The 13170-nt window shown below is 44.9% G+C and overlaps 1 protein-coding gene across 2 annotated transcripts in view; it reads left to right on the forward strand.

Moving 5' to 3' along the window:
* The window catches only part of RGS6 (regulator of G protein signaling 6), a 577653-nt gene that overhangs the window by 481455 nt on the left and 83028 nt on the right, over nucleotides 1–13170 (forward strand). The window contains exons 7-12 of one of the 2 annotated variants that reach the window (XM_027111673.1): nucleotides 548–612; nucleotides 4164–4240; nucleotides 6921–7002; nucleotides 8435–8509; nucleotides 9988–10086; nucleotides 11727–11788. In XM_027111673.1, the coding sequence (XP_026967474.1) occupies nucleotides 548–612; nucleotides 4164–4240; nucleotides 6921–7002; nucleotides 8435–8509; nucleotides 9988–10086; nucleotides 11727–11788 (460 nt within the window). The remainder of the gene's footprint in view (nucleotides 1–547; nucleotides 613–4163; nucleotides 4241–6920; nucleotides 7003–8434; nucleotides 8510–9987; nucleotides 10087–11726; nucleotides 11789–13170) is intronic. The other variant, XM_027111674.1, reaches the window with a different exon arrangement.

Below are 13170 nucleotides of genomic sequence, written 5' to 3' on the forward strand. Positions count from 1 at the left end.
GAGCAGGACACAGCCTCTGCCCTGCTTGGGGTGAAACAGAGTGAGGAGGATGAAGGGGGTTGTCAGGATTGGAAGATGGGGGCCCTCATCTGACAGATTCCCAGAGGTCAGGTGTCATGGCTTCCACATAGAAACCTATTCTTTTTTTTTTTTTTTTTTGCGGTACGCGGGCCTCTCACTGTTGTGGCCTCTCCCGTCACGGAGCACAGGCTCCGGACGCGCAGGCTCAGCGGCCATGGCTCACGGGCCCAGCCGCTCCGCGGCATGTGGGATCTTCCCGGACCGGGGCACGAACCCGCGTCCCCTGCATCGACAGGCAGAATCTCAACCACTGCGCCACCAGGGAAGCCCAGAAACGTATTCTTGACTGCACAGGGTTGGGCACATAGAGGGGAATGGCTGGCTGGCTGGCTGGCTGGATGGATGGATGGCTGGCTGGCTGGATGGATGGCTGGCTGGATGAGTGGATGAACAACTGGGTGGATGAATTTACGATTCCACCACCCTGCTGGTTTTGTATATGTTGTAATTTCTCTTCTTCCTTCAGCCATCTACCTCTGTAAGAGGACAATGCAGAATAAAGCAAGGCTGGAACTGGCGGATTATGAAGCAGTAAGTACGATTATTTTCCAGGAAAGGTATGGGAGGAGAGTATAAAATACCTTCAGTTCTTTCTCAGCTTGTATTTTTCCCTTTTTCTCTCCCCAACCCTTCAGACAGTGGAAAGACAGTCTCTTCTATTTTCCCTCTTTTGTTCTCAGCTCCTCTTACCATCACAATAAATTGCTTCTTTAAATAAAGGAATCTCAAAACTCAGCAATAAAAAACACAACTCAATTAAAAGTTGGCAAAGGACTAGAACAGGCACTTCACCAAAGAGGACATAAGGGTGACAAAGGTGTTCAACATCATTAGCCAATTAGAGAAATGCAGATTAAGTCCATGGTGAGATACTGTTACACACCTATTAAAATGGCTGAAGTTAAAAGTACTGGTAATGCCAAGTGCTGGTGAGGATGTGGTGAACAACGGGAGCTCTCCTATATTGCTGGCGGGAGTGCAAAATGGTGCAGCCACTCGGGAAAATGGTTTGGCAGTTCCTCATAAAGTTCAACACACACACACTGTACAGCCAAGTAATCCCACTTTTACATACCTACATACACACCCTAGAGAAATCAGAACTTACGTTCACACAAAAACCTGTACACTCATGTCCATAGCAGATTTCTGTGTGATAACCCAAAGCTGAAAACAACTCAGATGCACTTTAACAGGTGAATGACTAAATGGACGATGCTACAGCCATGTAATGGAATACTGCTCTTCAGTGAAAAGGAATAAACTATTAATCTAACCACTTGGATGAGTATCAGAGACATTATGTTGAGGGAAAGAAGCCAATCTCAAAAGATTTCAAACTGTGTGATTCCATTTATGTGACACTTTTGTAAATACAAAACTATCACGAGGGAAAACAGATCAGTGGCTTCCAGGATGCAGCTATAAAGAGATTCCAGGAGGGAGTTTTGGGGGGTGGTGGAACCATTCTGTATTCCGATTGTGGTGGTGGTTACGTGAATATATACATGTGTTAAAATGTATAGTACTATACACGAAAAGAAAAGAACACATTTATTGTATGATAATTTTTTCGTTTAATATATGATCGTTTTTTTTTTAATTGCATCTTCATACCCGATTCACCTGTGCTTGGCAGTAAATGCAAAATCTAAGGACCAAATCCAATCCAGAAGATAAGATGTATGCCGGATGGCAATATACTCTCCCAGCTTTCCTCCACCTCCACCTTCTTTATAAGGTGTGATTTCTTACAGAAATTGGAGACCCAGCCACACTCATATCCATTCCCATTTAACAGAGCCAAGGTGCAGAGAACTTGAAGATTCACAGATAATGTTTTAAATATTTAAAATTTGGGGTTGCAGACTCTTCCCCTGAAACCACACTTTGTATGGGTCACAGAAAACCTAGGATACTGGCCAACTTTTCTTATACCCTCCAGAGGAGGTGTTGCTGAGCCATGGAATGACTGAAGAGCTGGCAGCTAGGAGGAGGGGCAACGTTAGGGGCAGTGAAGAATCCTCCCCTGGATAATCCAGCATGAACAGCTCCTCAGATCCACCCACCTCCCCAATGTCCCTCCCACTTTTGCTGTCTCAGTCTTCCAAACCAAGCGTGAGGCCCCACTCTACCAAACCTTGTCACCCTTGGTTACCTACACCCAAGCCCACCAATGCACTGAGCCACCGTTCCCCTCTCTGCAGCCCAAGGGGAATGTGCATGCCATCAGAGAGCAGGACCGGTGCATGGCGCTCCACCCTCTTTGATCCCACTGGCATCACAGGACCTGTGAATGGGCGGTGCAGGTTGCAGTGCAAGAGTTTACTGGGAGTGTTAGGACCTGGCTAAAGTTTGCTTATCCAAGGGAGCCGTGAAACATAAATCTGTTGGAACGTTCTAATTTTCCCCAGCATCCCTAGCATGGCGGTTCTGTGGCTCTGAGCATCTTAGGCACCCAGTCCCTGCCCTATCTGCCCTCGTGCACCAGCAATCACCCCTCTTCTAGAAGACTGCTGTCGGACTCTTTGTGCGCACAGTGCAAAGTGCTTTAACTTTGGCATGACTACATCACTTCCTGAATATGACCTACAGAAACAACCCAGACGGCAGAAGCATGTGGCCCCTCCATCCCGTGTCTCCCTTCCCTGTAGTTCCCTTGTTTAAAAAAGCTCCTAAACGGAAACAAGACAGCACCAACTCCTGACATATTTTATTCTGTTTTCTCTTCTCTTACCCGACAATATTCTGCTTTGGTATCTGTAAAGAATATGGTGTTCAGATGTTCTTTCAGGTTGAAGTTCTGTCTAAAAGTGGTTAGAAACTAAAAAGACATTTTGTTTTCAAAATTCAGTAATTTTATTAATTTTTTCTGATTACATCGTCCCTTTGTAAAAACAATTCAAACAGCAAAGAAAGGAGAGAAAATAGCCTGCAATCCTTCTCTCCTAAGCTTTTTTCTATACATACATATTTTTTTCTAACAAGAAAACTTGAATCACACCACAAACATTATAGTGTAAGCTGCTTCTTTTTCCAGTCATATACTGTAAGGATGTTGAGAATCTTTCCATATCAGTAATAATCATCTACATTCTCACTTTTCATGGCTGCCTAGTATTCCATGGTATGACTGTGTCATCATTTATGTGGCTGCTCCCCAGTTGACTGACATTCAGGCTTTACCAGCTTTGCTTCCTGTGAACAGTGGGAAAATCTAAGGGACAGTTTTTTTGAGGTACTCGTACAGCAAGCCTTGGTAATAACTGAGTTCACGTGTGTTGGTCTTCACCCGAAGCTCCTTTCATGTTAATAATCTGCTAATGAAGGTAATCAGTTAGTGTTGGCATGAGCTCTATGAAAATACACAGCATAATGTGGGCTCTCGCCTCGCATTCCATCAGGATTAGGCGGGTCATTAGGGAACCTGTCAAACGCCCCTCCCCACCGTCCTGTTGTGCTGCTAGGCTTTGAGAAAAGACTTCTTCCCTCTTCCTCTAAATGTGACCCTGGATGCCTTTTCTTTCTTTTTGTTTTGGGGTTTTCCTTTCATGACCATCACAAACCTAGACACTCCCTTCTTTCCCACTTTTGAGTCTGGACTTTCCAAGTTGTTAATGCCAGGTCCTCTGGGTTGTCCTTTCCTGCCACCTTCCTAGCCCTCTGCTTGCTGGAAGACAAGTCTTGAGACATCCATTCTTGGTTTTGCAATCAGTTGCAAAAACACCCCTCATGCCTTCCCTAAATCCTGCGTGAACAACCACGACCAATTCTCCCTATCTTCAGTGGCCTTTATAAGTGCCGTGTGAGTCGTGTTCTTGTAAAACACACAAGAAAAGAGGAATCGGGAACCACAGAGACGTCAGACTTAATGGGTGCGTAAATGAATATTAATAGTTCTGCTCCGTACAGCAGGGTCTGGTGCAAAGTCAGATGGGGTTCACATCCAGTGGATTTAAAGTGGGGCCCTACTGTTTTGTTGGGAGTAACCGAAATAGATGGCTGCCTTGTAATAAGCATAGCTGTCGATGCGCAAACTTACGATGATTAATGCCTTCTTGTTGATTTTCATTTCTCATTAGGAAAACTTAGCAAGACTCCAGAGGGCCTTTGCAAGGAAGTGGGAATTCATCTTTATGCAAGCAGAAGCACAAGTAAAGTAGGTGAACTTAATAGAGACCCTTTGCAAAGAGAGAAACACTCTCTGGAAATCAGAGGTGGTGTGAGAGTGGGGGTTCCTTCCATGGCCAGCCAGCTATGGTTAGTCACTGTCTCTCTCATGACAGCAACTGAGTAGAAATCAAGTTCAGGATGGATAAGTTGCATCTCTGTCACCCATGGCACTCTAAAGCAATTCCCAAAGCGTGTGTTTCAGCAGGCAATGGGGTTCCTCCCAAACGTAGAACTCTGGTCCTAAGAAGATGTACCTAATTCCCAAGGAGATTTCCAAACCTTCTTCTGTGCTCAGAGACTAGAAACCATCAGACCCACTTTACTTGTTGGTCTGGAGATTTCGTCCTCATAGGAAAACATACTGGAGTTTCTAGGCAGGCCAACAAGTGGCCCCTCCACCGTATCTCCCGGGGGGAGGGGTTCAGAACTAATCAAAACTAAGGCAGAGAAGTCAGACATCTGGAGTCTGAAATGTCAGATTGTTACTGATGAACTACTTATAGGACATGATTTTGGATCTGTGACCACAGATCTTTACCCTGGAATGAAACATCCTGGGCAGAGCTGGGCATCTGCAGGGCTGTCCCCACCTCAGGGAAGAGTCCAGCCCTGTGAGTTTACTGCACGCAGAGAACAGGTGTCCTGAGAACAGGCTGACCCACACAGGGCCCAGAAGGACCGACCTCAGCTTTTTCTAAATTTCTTTTTTTTTTTAATTTATTTAATTTTGGCTGCGTCGGGTCTTCGCTGCTGCACGCAGGCTTTCTGTAGTTGCGGCGAGCGGGGGCTACTCTTCATTGCGGTGCGCGGGCTTCTCATTGCGGTGGCTTCTCTTGTTGCGGAGCATGGGCTGTAGAGCGCAGGCTCAGTAGTTGTGGCGCATGGGCTTCCTTGCTTCGCGGCATGTGGGATCTTCCTGGTCTAGGGCTCGAACCCTCGTCCCCTGCGTTGGCAGGTGGATTCTTAACCACTGCGCTACCAGGGAAGCCCCAGCTTTCTAAATTTCTTCTTTCAAATCTGCCAATAAGTTAAAGTCTACAAGAGATGAAAGGAGGAGAAAGTTGGAGTGTTTTTCCCATATTCTTCCTTCCCAGCGAGTGTAGTGGAAATTTCTTCCTCTCTAAGGAAACAGGAGAAGTGGGTTGTAAATGTCCCCCACCCCACAAACATGGTCATCAACCAGATCCTTTTGATTCTGGGAAATGGACTTGCTCAGGTACAGTTCTCTCTTGTCCTTTCTAGCAATGGGCTCTTATTTAGCTTCAAGTGATAATGGAAGAAATGGGACAGAGGAGGGGTGGCAAAGGGGTGCTGAGCTGGGAGGAGGTGAGTACCTTTTCTCTGGGCACCGCTTGCACCTGAGCAGCCCCCGTGGGTCTTCAGAGGACCCCCTGTGCCCTCTCTGGGCAGTGTGGGTGACATTGATCACAGGTACAGCCACTGGGTCCAGTGGGCCTCATGGTGTCATCGCTCTCCCCCTCCCTCTGCAGTCTCTACTCCCCACCCATGAATCCACAGGCCTGCCCACCACCCCGGTTCTCCCAGAAACCCCCGAGGGTGGTGGACACCAGACACTGGATGCTGAGCTGCATCAGGAAGAGCCTTGGCCCCTGAGGAAGGAGAAAGCAGGAGGGTGGGTGACTAGGTGAGAAGGAGGCAGGATTGAGCCAGTGCACTCAGACGCCTCCGGGAAGTGAAGAGGAGGGCTGATCTACACTTTCGGGATCACACGGCATCGAATGTTATAAAAGGAGGGAAAAGTGCCACTTTGTACATATACGGTATTTCTCGATTCACTTTTTTGATGAACTCTGTGATTACATTATAATTGTGGGCCATTTAAGTACACAGTAACTCTCACAAAAATCACAGTATGACTTTATTTCAGTCAGTCCAATAAACGAAAGTACTCCCAAGAGAGCCAAGAACCAGCAGTTACAAAGCAATTAATCCGAGTTACTTTTTACTTAGAGAGATAATATGAAGTAATACAGGCTGTTTTTTTTTTTTTAAACACTCTTATCTATGCGATCACAACATAAAGAATCTGTCTGTCTGTCTGTCTTGCAATTTGTCCGTCCCCCAGCTGAGGCCAGAGGTGTTTGCCTTCTGGATCTTGTCACACACGAGGGTTATTACTTTGCTTTTAGGAAGCCAGATGGTTTAAGTGACTTTTAAAACACATAACTGCAGCATTTTGAAGACATTTCTACTGATTCTGAATCTAAAGCAAAGTTTCAAGTTTGAGGATGAAACACTACAAGCCTATGGTTATATTCCTTCCCATAATCTGAATATGCAATAGTAGCCACTGTGATGAGGGGCATGTCAACAACTTATGCAGCTCTTAGTAATCCACATCTTAGTAATTCAAACGGACAGCTGCATTCCTGAACCCTCATTAGGCTCACCCTGTTCATTACACATAATTGGTCATTTGCAACCTAGCTGATAACAAGCTCTCTTACCATGTGTGGGCTTCTTGAGGCTTCCTCAAGGGAACCATACACCCATATTGCACAGCTCTGCAGAGAGCAGGGGCCACACAGGTGCCAAGAGCCCTGTGCACATGAAGCTCCTAAAAAAGGGAGAACAGAGCTGACACGTGGGTCATGGAGGAAAAACAGAATTAAAAGCCTCTGATTTCCCCTTTTTCACTCTTTCAGGATTGATCGGAAAAAGGACAAGACGGAGAGGAAAATTTTGGATAGTCAAGAACGAGCCTTTTGGGACGTCCACAGGCCAGTGGTGAGGAAGCTCTGCTTAGTTCTCTAAGTTTTATGTTTTCTCTCTTCCTTCGCTTAAAAGAAAAGACTGTCTTTAGCCACCAGGCGTCTCACTTTTAAGAAAATTGCTAAGCTTTGTGAAATTGGTTTTGCCATTCATTCATATCATCTCAGTAGATTTTCTGGAATATATGTCAGTTCCACCTTTTAAAAATTATACATCCATGAAAATATGGAATGGGAAATGGGGAGCTGTGGGAATTCCACCTGGGGAACTTTGGGCCCTGAAGTTTCCAGTCCTAAGTTAAGCAATTTCCATTTCTACTGTCATTCAATTCCAACTTCTAGAATATTCTCTTTCAAATGCAACCGTTGTTGTTACGGTGGTTATGTTCTATGAAGTCGCCGAGAGCACTGAATTAGCGGATGCTGAACCATTATCCTGGGAGAGATACAGGGTTAGGTTCTTGCAAGCCTCCAGTCACATTTTCATCAACTGATCAATGCATAACCTTGTTTGAAGTGTGTTTCGGTTTAAAGACACCTTATTTAATGTATATTGTTGATCACTGGCATTGAACTCGCAGCCAGGAGCGCTATAGCTCACGCCTAGATGGAGCTTATCTAACATACCTATTTTCTCCATAAAGCACGTCCCAGCCTTCCTGCACTTAGGAATGCTCGACAGCACATCAGCACTGGGCTTGGGCAAAATCACCAACAAAAACACAAAAATGTGTAAAACTGGTGCTGAATAGACTGTGCAAAGGACACTTGTTTGCAGCATGAGATGAAATAAGGCACCTCACCGGGAACACGCGGGTCTGGCAACTCAACATGTTTCCTGCTCTGCGCACGTCCCAAGTGACCATGAAGCCACCACAAGCCCTGACTTGGGGGTTATAAATAAATTTTAGCACGTAGGCAAAATCACAAATACAAAATCCACGAATAATGAGGTTTCACGCATTTCTAATCTCATATTACTAAAATAGGTCTTACATTTTCCTCATGAAATGGAACTAAAACGAATAAGCTATGTCAGCCTTCCTCAAGTCTGATTAAAAGCAAAACCAAAAAAAAAAAAATTCCCTATCCTGATAGTGGAGTGGTTTTAGATGGTTAGGTATATGAAAGAACAAAGGCTCTGACTGAAGCCATCCACCAATTTAAATAATAAGTTTACGCTTATAAACTGTACACTGTACTCTCTACTTATCATCCTTAGGTAATATGAGGTAAGCTGTTTTAATTCATATGAGAACTCTGTGGAGGAACACATACTGAAGGTGAAGCACCTTTGTAAAAAAAAAAGACTGTAAATGGCAAAATGGGGGTAGTCATGTATTATCTGTAATGGAAAAGATAAAGATTGGTTCTGATAGTGTCACTTGAGCCAACTTGGAAAGTATGATGTTCACTTAGTAATTTATATGATGATTTTTTTCTCTCAGCCAGGCTGTGTGAACACAACAGAAATGGATATCAGAAAATGTCGACGTTTGAAGAACCCGCAAAAGGTTAAAAAGGTTCGCTAGTTTAGCTGAATTAAAAATTCTTGGGATCACCCTTCCATTTCCGGTACTGTTCAAATAATAATTTACTATTTGTAGTTCTTCCCCGTTTCATCCTTTGAAACCATATCATTCATTCTACAAATATCTATGGAGTGGCTGCCGTGTGCTTGGCACCGTTCTGGCTGTGGAAATATAGTGGCAAGTCTTAACAAAGCCCACAGCCTGGTAGGCATGAAGCAAGCCAGCAGGCAACGGTGGGAAGTACAGGATGGTTCAGGAAGACCAGGAGGGTGCCCCAGACCGGGGGCTTCCCAAGGGTTTCCATAGCAGGCTCGAGGGTGCAGAGGTCTAAAGGGTAAGTAGCAGTTGGCTCTGGGGAGACAGCAGAGAGGAAGGGAAACATAAGGAACAAAAAGTAGGGCAACACCACAGGCGAAGGCCAGCTTGGTACTTTGACACAAATGCAAGTCTTTTAGTATAGCTAGATCTCCCAAAGTCAAATCACCATCTCACCCAACTGTGAATGAGCCAGTGATCATTTGTGTTTCACTATACTGGAAGGGGCAGTGGCTCTCTCTCCTCTATCAATATATATGTGACATGACATATATATCAGCTTCTTGAATTTACTTATATATTTTGTTCTTCTTTGAGATATTGATGCCCACTGTATTATACTTTAATGTTAGTCTTAAAATGTCCCCATTTAGTCTTTAAAGGCCCCCTAATTCTAATATTCCAGAATTTTATGGAGCCCACATGCACCCTGAGCCTTTCTTGATTTTATAGATTTCAGCTATAAATTGCACACCCTTCAGTGTTTTATTTCTTTCCCAGAACAAAGATTGTCTTTACTCTGTCTCTAACAAAAGGAACAGATTAAAAAGTAGCTATAGCTGTGGGCAAGTGGAAAATCTGTGTCCAGAAAACTGGTCAGTTTAAAAGGAAAAAATTGGAAACCCTGCCATCTCAAGTTTGTACCAGACAGGCATGTCATCTGCTGACAAACAGAAAATCTAGAGGGGATCTTTATCTTCCTGCATAATCTTCAGGAATTGTTCCTGAACTTTCCTGTGTCTCAGAATCACCTGGGGCATTTGATGAAAGTGCAGGTTCCCGAACCCCACCCATGAAGATTCCGATTCAGGAGGTCTTGGGTAGAACTCGGCAATGTACCTGTTTACCGAGTACCCAAGATAACTCTTTGCAGATGGTCTATGGACTGTATTTGGAGAAACACTGATACACAAGGAGACCATTTAAGCTCAATGAAAGGAAGGATTTTCTAATAGTGGTAACTCAAAGATGGACCAGCTGCCTCAAGAGGCAGAGTTCCCATTATTGGAGAATTTCAAGCAGAGGCCACTCACTTATTGTCAGGATGTCATGGAGGGGATTGGAAGCATCAGATGAGCGCTTGAGCTAGCTGACCCTTTGGACCCCCTTCAACTCTGAGGGTGCATGATTCAATATTCTTGTTTCTTCTCTAGTCAGTGTACGGCGTGACTGAAGAATCCCAGTCGCAAAGCCCAGTGCACGTCCCCAGTCAGCCAATCAGGAAAACTACAAAAGAGGACATCCGGAAACAGGTGAATGAATGTGCTACTGCACTCTAAGGAGGAGATGTGGCCAGCCTGAAAACCTTTTGAATGTCCACCTCTGGAGGCTGAGTGAGCTTTGAGTTCCTGGAAAGCACAGTGGAACCCAGCTGTGGGTGACTTGAACCTTTGGGCACTGTGTGTGAATAATTCACGGAGCCTCGAGAAGACAAATTCTCCACCAAGTTACTCAGCAGTTACTAGAAAAGGACATAAATGAGTTACCCCAACACCATGGGCTGACTGCTGTAGTCGGGTTTCCCCCAAGATGCTGTGGGAGCTGGAGGCAGGAGGGACTCGTGTCACAGCGTCCTTAAAATTGTATTGCACTTCCAGAGTGAGCCAGCTCAGGACCACCAACTTTATTGCTCTGATTCAAAATGAAGGTTGACAGATAAAGCAAACCCTACCCACAATGCCATTTCAGCATTATTTGGTTCCATGTTATCTTCCTTCATGATGAGGAGTTAACTGGTCAACCCAGGTCACAGACAATGCCTAATTACATTACTGCTTTCCAGGGGTTCACTGGTAATGAAGTGACTTGACTTTACATTATGCTTTACTGACTTCTAGGGGGTACCCAAAGGCATAAACTGTGAGGTGCCTTCCCTTGACAACTTTATTATTGAGTGGGGAAAAGGAAACAGATGTATGGAAAATAGCTACTCAGTGCCAGTTAAGTACACCAAGCACATGGGCATGAGGTAGGTGTGAAAGCTGGGTAGGAGATCACTGGAGATTAGCCAAACCAGATCCTTATGGTGTGTGTGTTACCTCCATGCTGTTGCTAAGCTTTGTAGAATATATACTATATTTAAGTTTTCATTCACTTCTGGGTAAAGAAGATGTGGCATATATATGCAATGGAATATTACTCAGCCATAAAAAGAAACGAAATTGAGTTATTTGTAATGAGGTGGATGGACCTAGAGTCTGTCATACAGAGTGAAGTAAGTCAGAAAGAAAGAAAGAAATGCTGTATGCTAACACATATATATGGAATCTAAAAAAAAAAAAAATGGTACTGATGAACCTAGTGGCAGGGCAGGAATAAAGTCGTAGACATAGAGAATGGACTTGAGGACACGGGGTGGGGGGAGGGGGAAGCTGGGGCAAAGTGAGAGAGTGGCATGGACATATATACGCTACCAAATGTAAAATAGATAGCTAGTGGGAAGCAGCAGCATAGCACAGGGAGATCAGCTCGGTGCTTTGCGACCACCTAGAGGGGTGGGATAGGGAAGGTGGGAGGGAGGGAGACGCAAGAGGGAAGAGATACGGGGATCTATGTATGCATATGGCTGATTCACTTTATTGTAGAACAGAAACACAGTATTGTGAAGTAATTATACTCCAATAAAGATCTATTTAAGAAAAACAAAAAACTTAAGCTGTAACACAACACAGGAGAATATGTGATGTAGGCTAAATTGTAGAGTGTGTTTCTTAGTGGGGTAGGAATTTCCAAAAGGGCAAAATGGTTGCTGGAGTGTCGAGTTGGAGGGCTGGAGAAGTCTGTCCAGAGGAGGTGTTTGGATCTTGGTAGAAATACGGGTTTTGGGTTCCTGGGGTGAAGGGGGGAAAAAATTCCAGTTTGGTCTTAACACTTCTGTTCTGCCTTTCCCCAGATAAAATTTTTGAATGCACAGATTGACAGGCATCGTTTAAAAATGTCCAAAGTGGCTGAAAGGTATGTTTCCCCTTAATAATATTACTACTTTCTTCTAATGTAACAAAGGAGAAATGTTACAGTGTTATGGCTAACAAGTGTGTACCAAGAGGCAGACCACAGTCATTTCTTAAACTGATGGGTGAAAAAACCACAGACCCTGAGTGAGTACAGCTAAGATAGCAGACCTCCCCTGAGTCATGTCAAGAAATGTTCTGTTGCTAAAGCTTTTGAGGGGGGTGGCCGAGGGACCTTGTCAATCAAGGAAGAACGTCCTTAAAAGCTACCTAATGCACTTTTACCTTCAGCCTCTTGATTAATTCAAATGGAATTGCTCCCTTTTCGGCTATAAAATGCCCAGATTCACTTTATAAGGGGAAAGAAATTACGTATGCCCTTTGAGGTGCTGGTGGCGCAAACAGGAGGGGACTGGTCCATCAGGAGGCATTCCACCTCCACACACCATCAACCAGCCAACTGCATGGAATCAACTGTAAAGAAAATGTTTGGGACCTCCAGCCTGGCTTCCGCCAGGGCATTTGTGCTACAATCTGCACCAGGAGCTCGTTCCACCTTTTTCACTCGTGGGAAACTCAATTTTGTCAACGAAACGGTCTGTGTTTGGACTCTCCGTGAAGAGGGGCGACCACCTGGGGAGTCTGTATGGAATAGATCTGAGCAGGCAGCCCCAAGCTGAAGGTTTATTCATCCAGATGCTACTAGTAAAGCAATGACCAATATCTGAAAGCTCAAGGGCTTAAGCCGGGTCTTAGTGTTTATTGGCTATAACAGTAAAGTGGGTCCTTTAAGCCCACCTCACACAGAGGGTTGGCTGTGTGTTCAACCTGTAAGCCTTTCTCTGCTGGCCCCTGGGTTCATCACATCTTCTTTCTAGATACATAACAGCAGATTGAGGCAAAGAAAACTCCACACCCAACGCCAAACCGGAATTCACACTTTGCCCTCAGGTGGCCAAGGACATCCCTGGATATGGGCTCATCTCTTTAATGGCATCTTGTATCTCTTCCAGGACATTCTGGGCCGAATACTTGTTTGTTGCAGAAGGCTGCCCTGTACATGATAAGATGTTTTGCAGCATCCCTGACTTCTACCCACTAGGTGCCAGAACCCCACCTCACAGTTTATGACAACCAAAAATGTCTCCAGACGTTGCCAAATGTCCCCAGGAGGGGACACACTCGACCCCGTTGAGAATCACTGATATTCCCATTTTCCCCAATGCACGTGCTTGAGAACGTTGCCGTGGCTGCAGCTCCCAACTAGGCGAGTGTTCTGGGGTCACAAGTTTTAGCCTGGCGGCTGGGGAGCCACCGCACCCCATTATCATAATGCGGGGCTTCCTGAGTACAGGCTCTCAGGTTGCTTTTTAGATCTCACTGTGC

This window comes from Aethalodelphis obliquidens, unplaced genomic scaffold, assembly GCF_003676395.1.
Source record: "Aethalodelphis obliquidens isolate GAN/ISIS:26980383/991018 unplaced genomic scaffold, ASM367639v1 scaffold10, whole genome shotgun sequence".
NCBI lineage: Eukaryota > Metazoa > Chordata > Mammalia > Artiodactyla > Delphinidae > Aethalodelphis > Aethalodelphis obliquidens.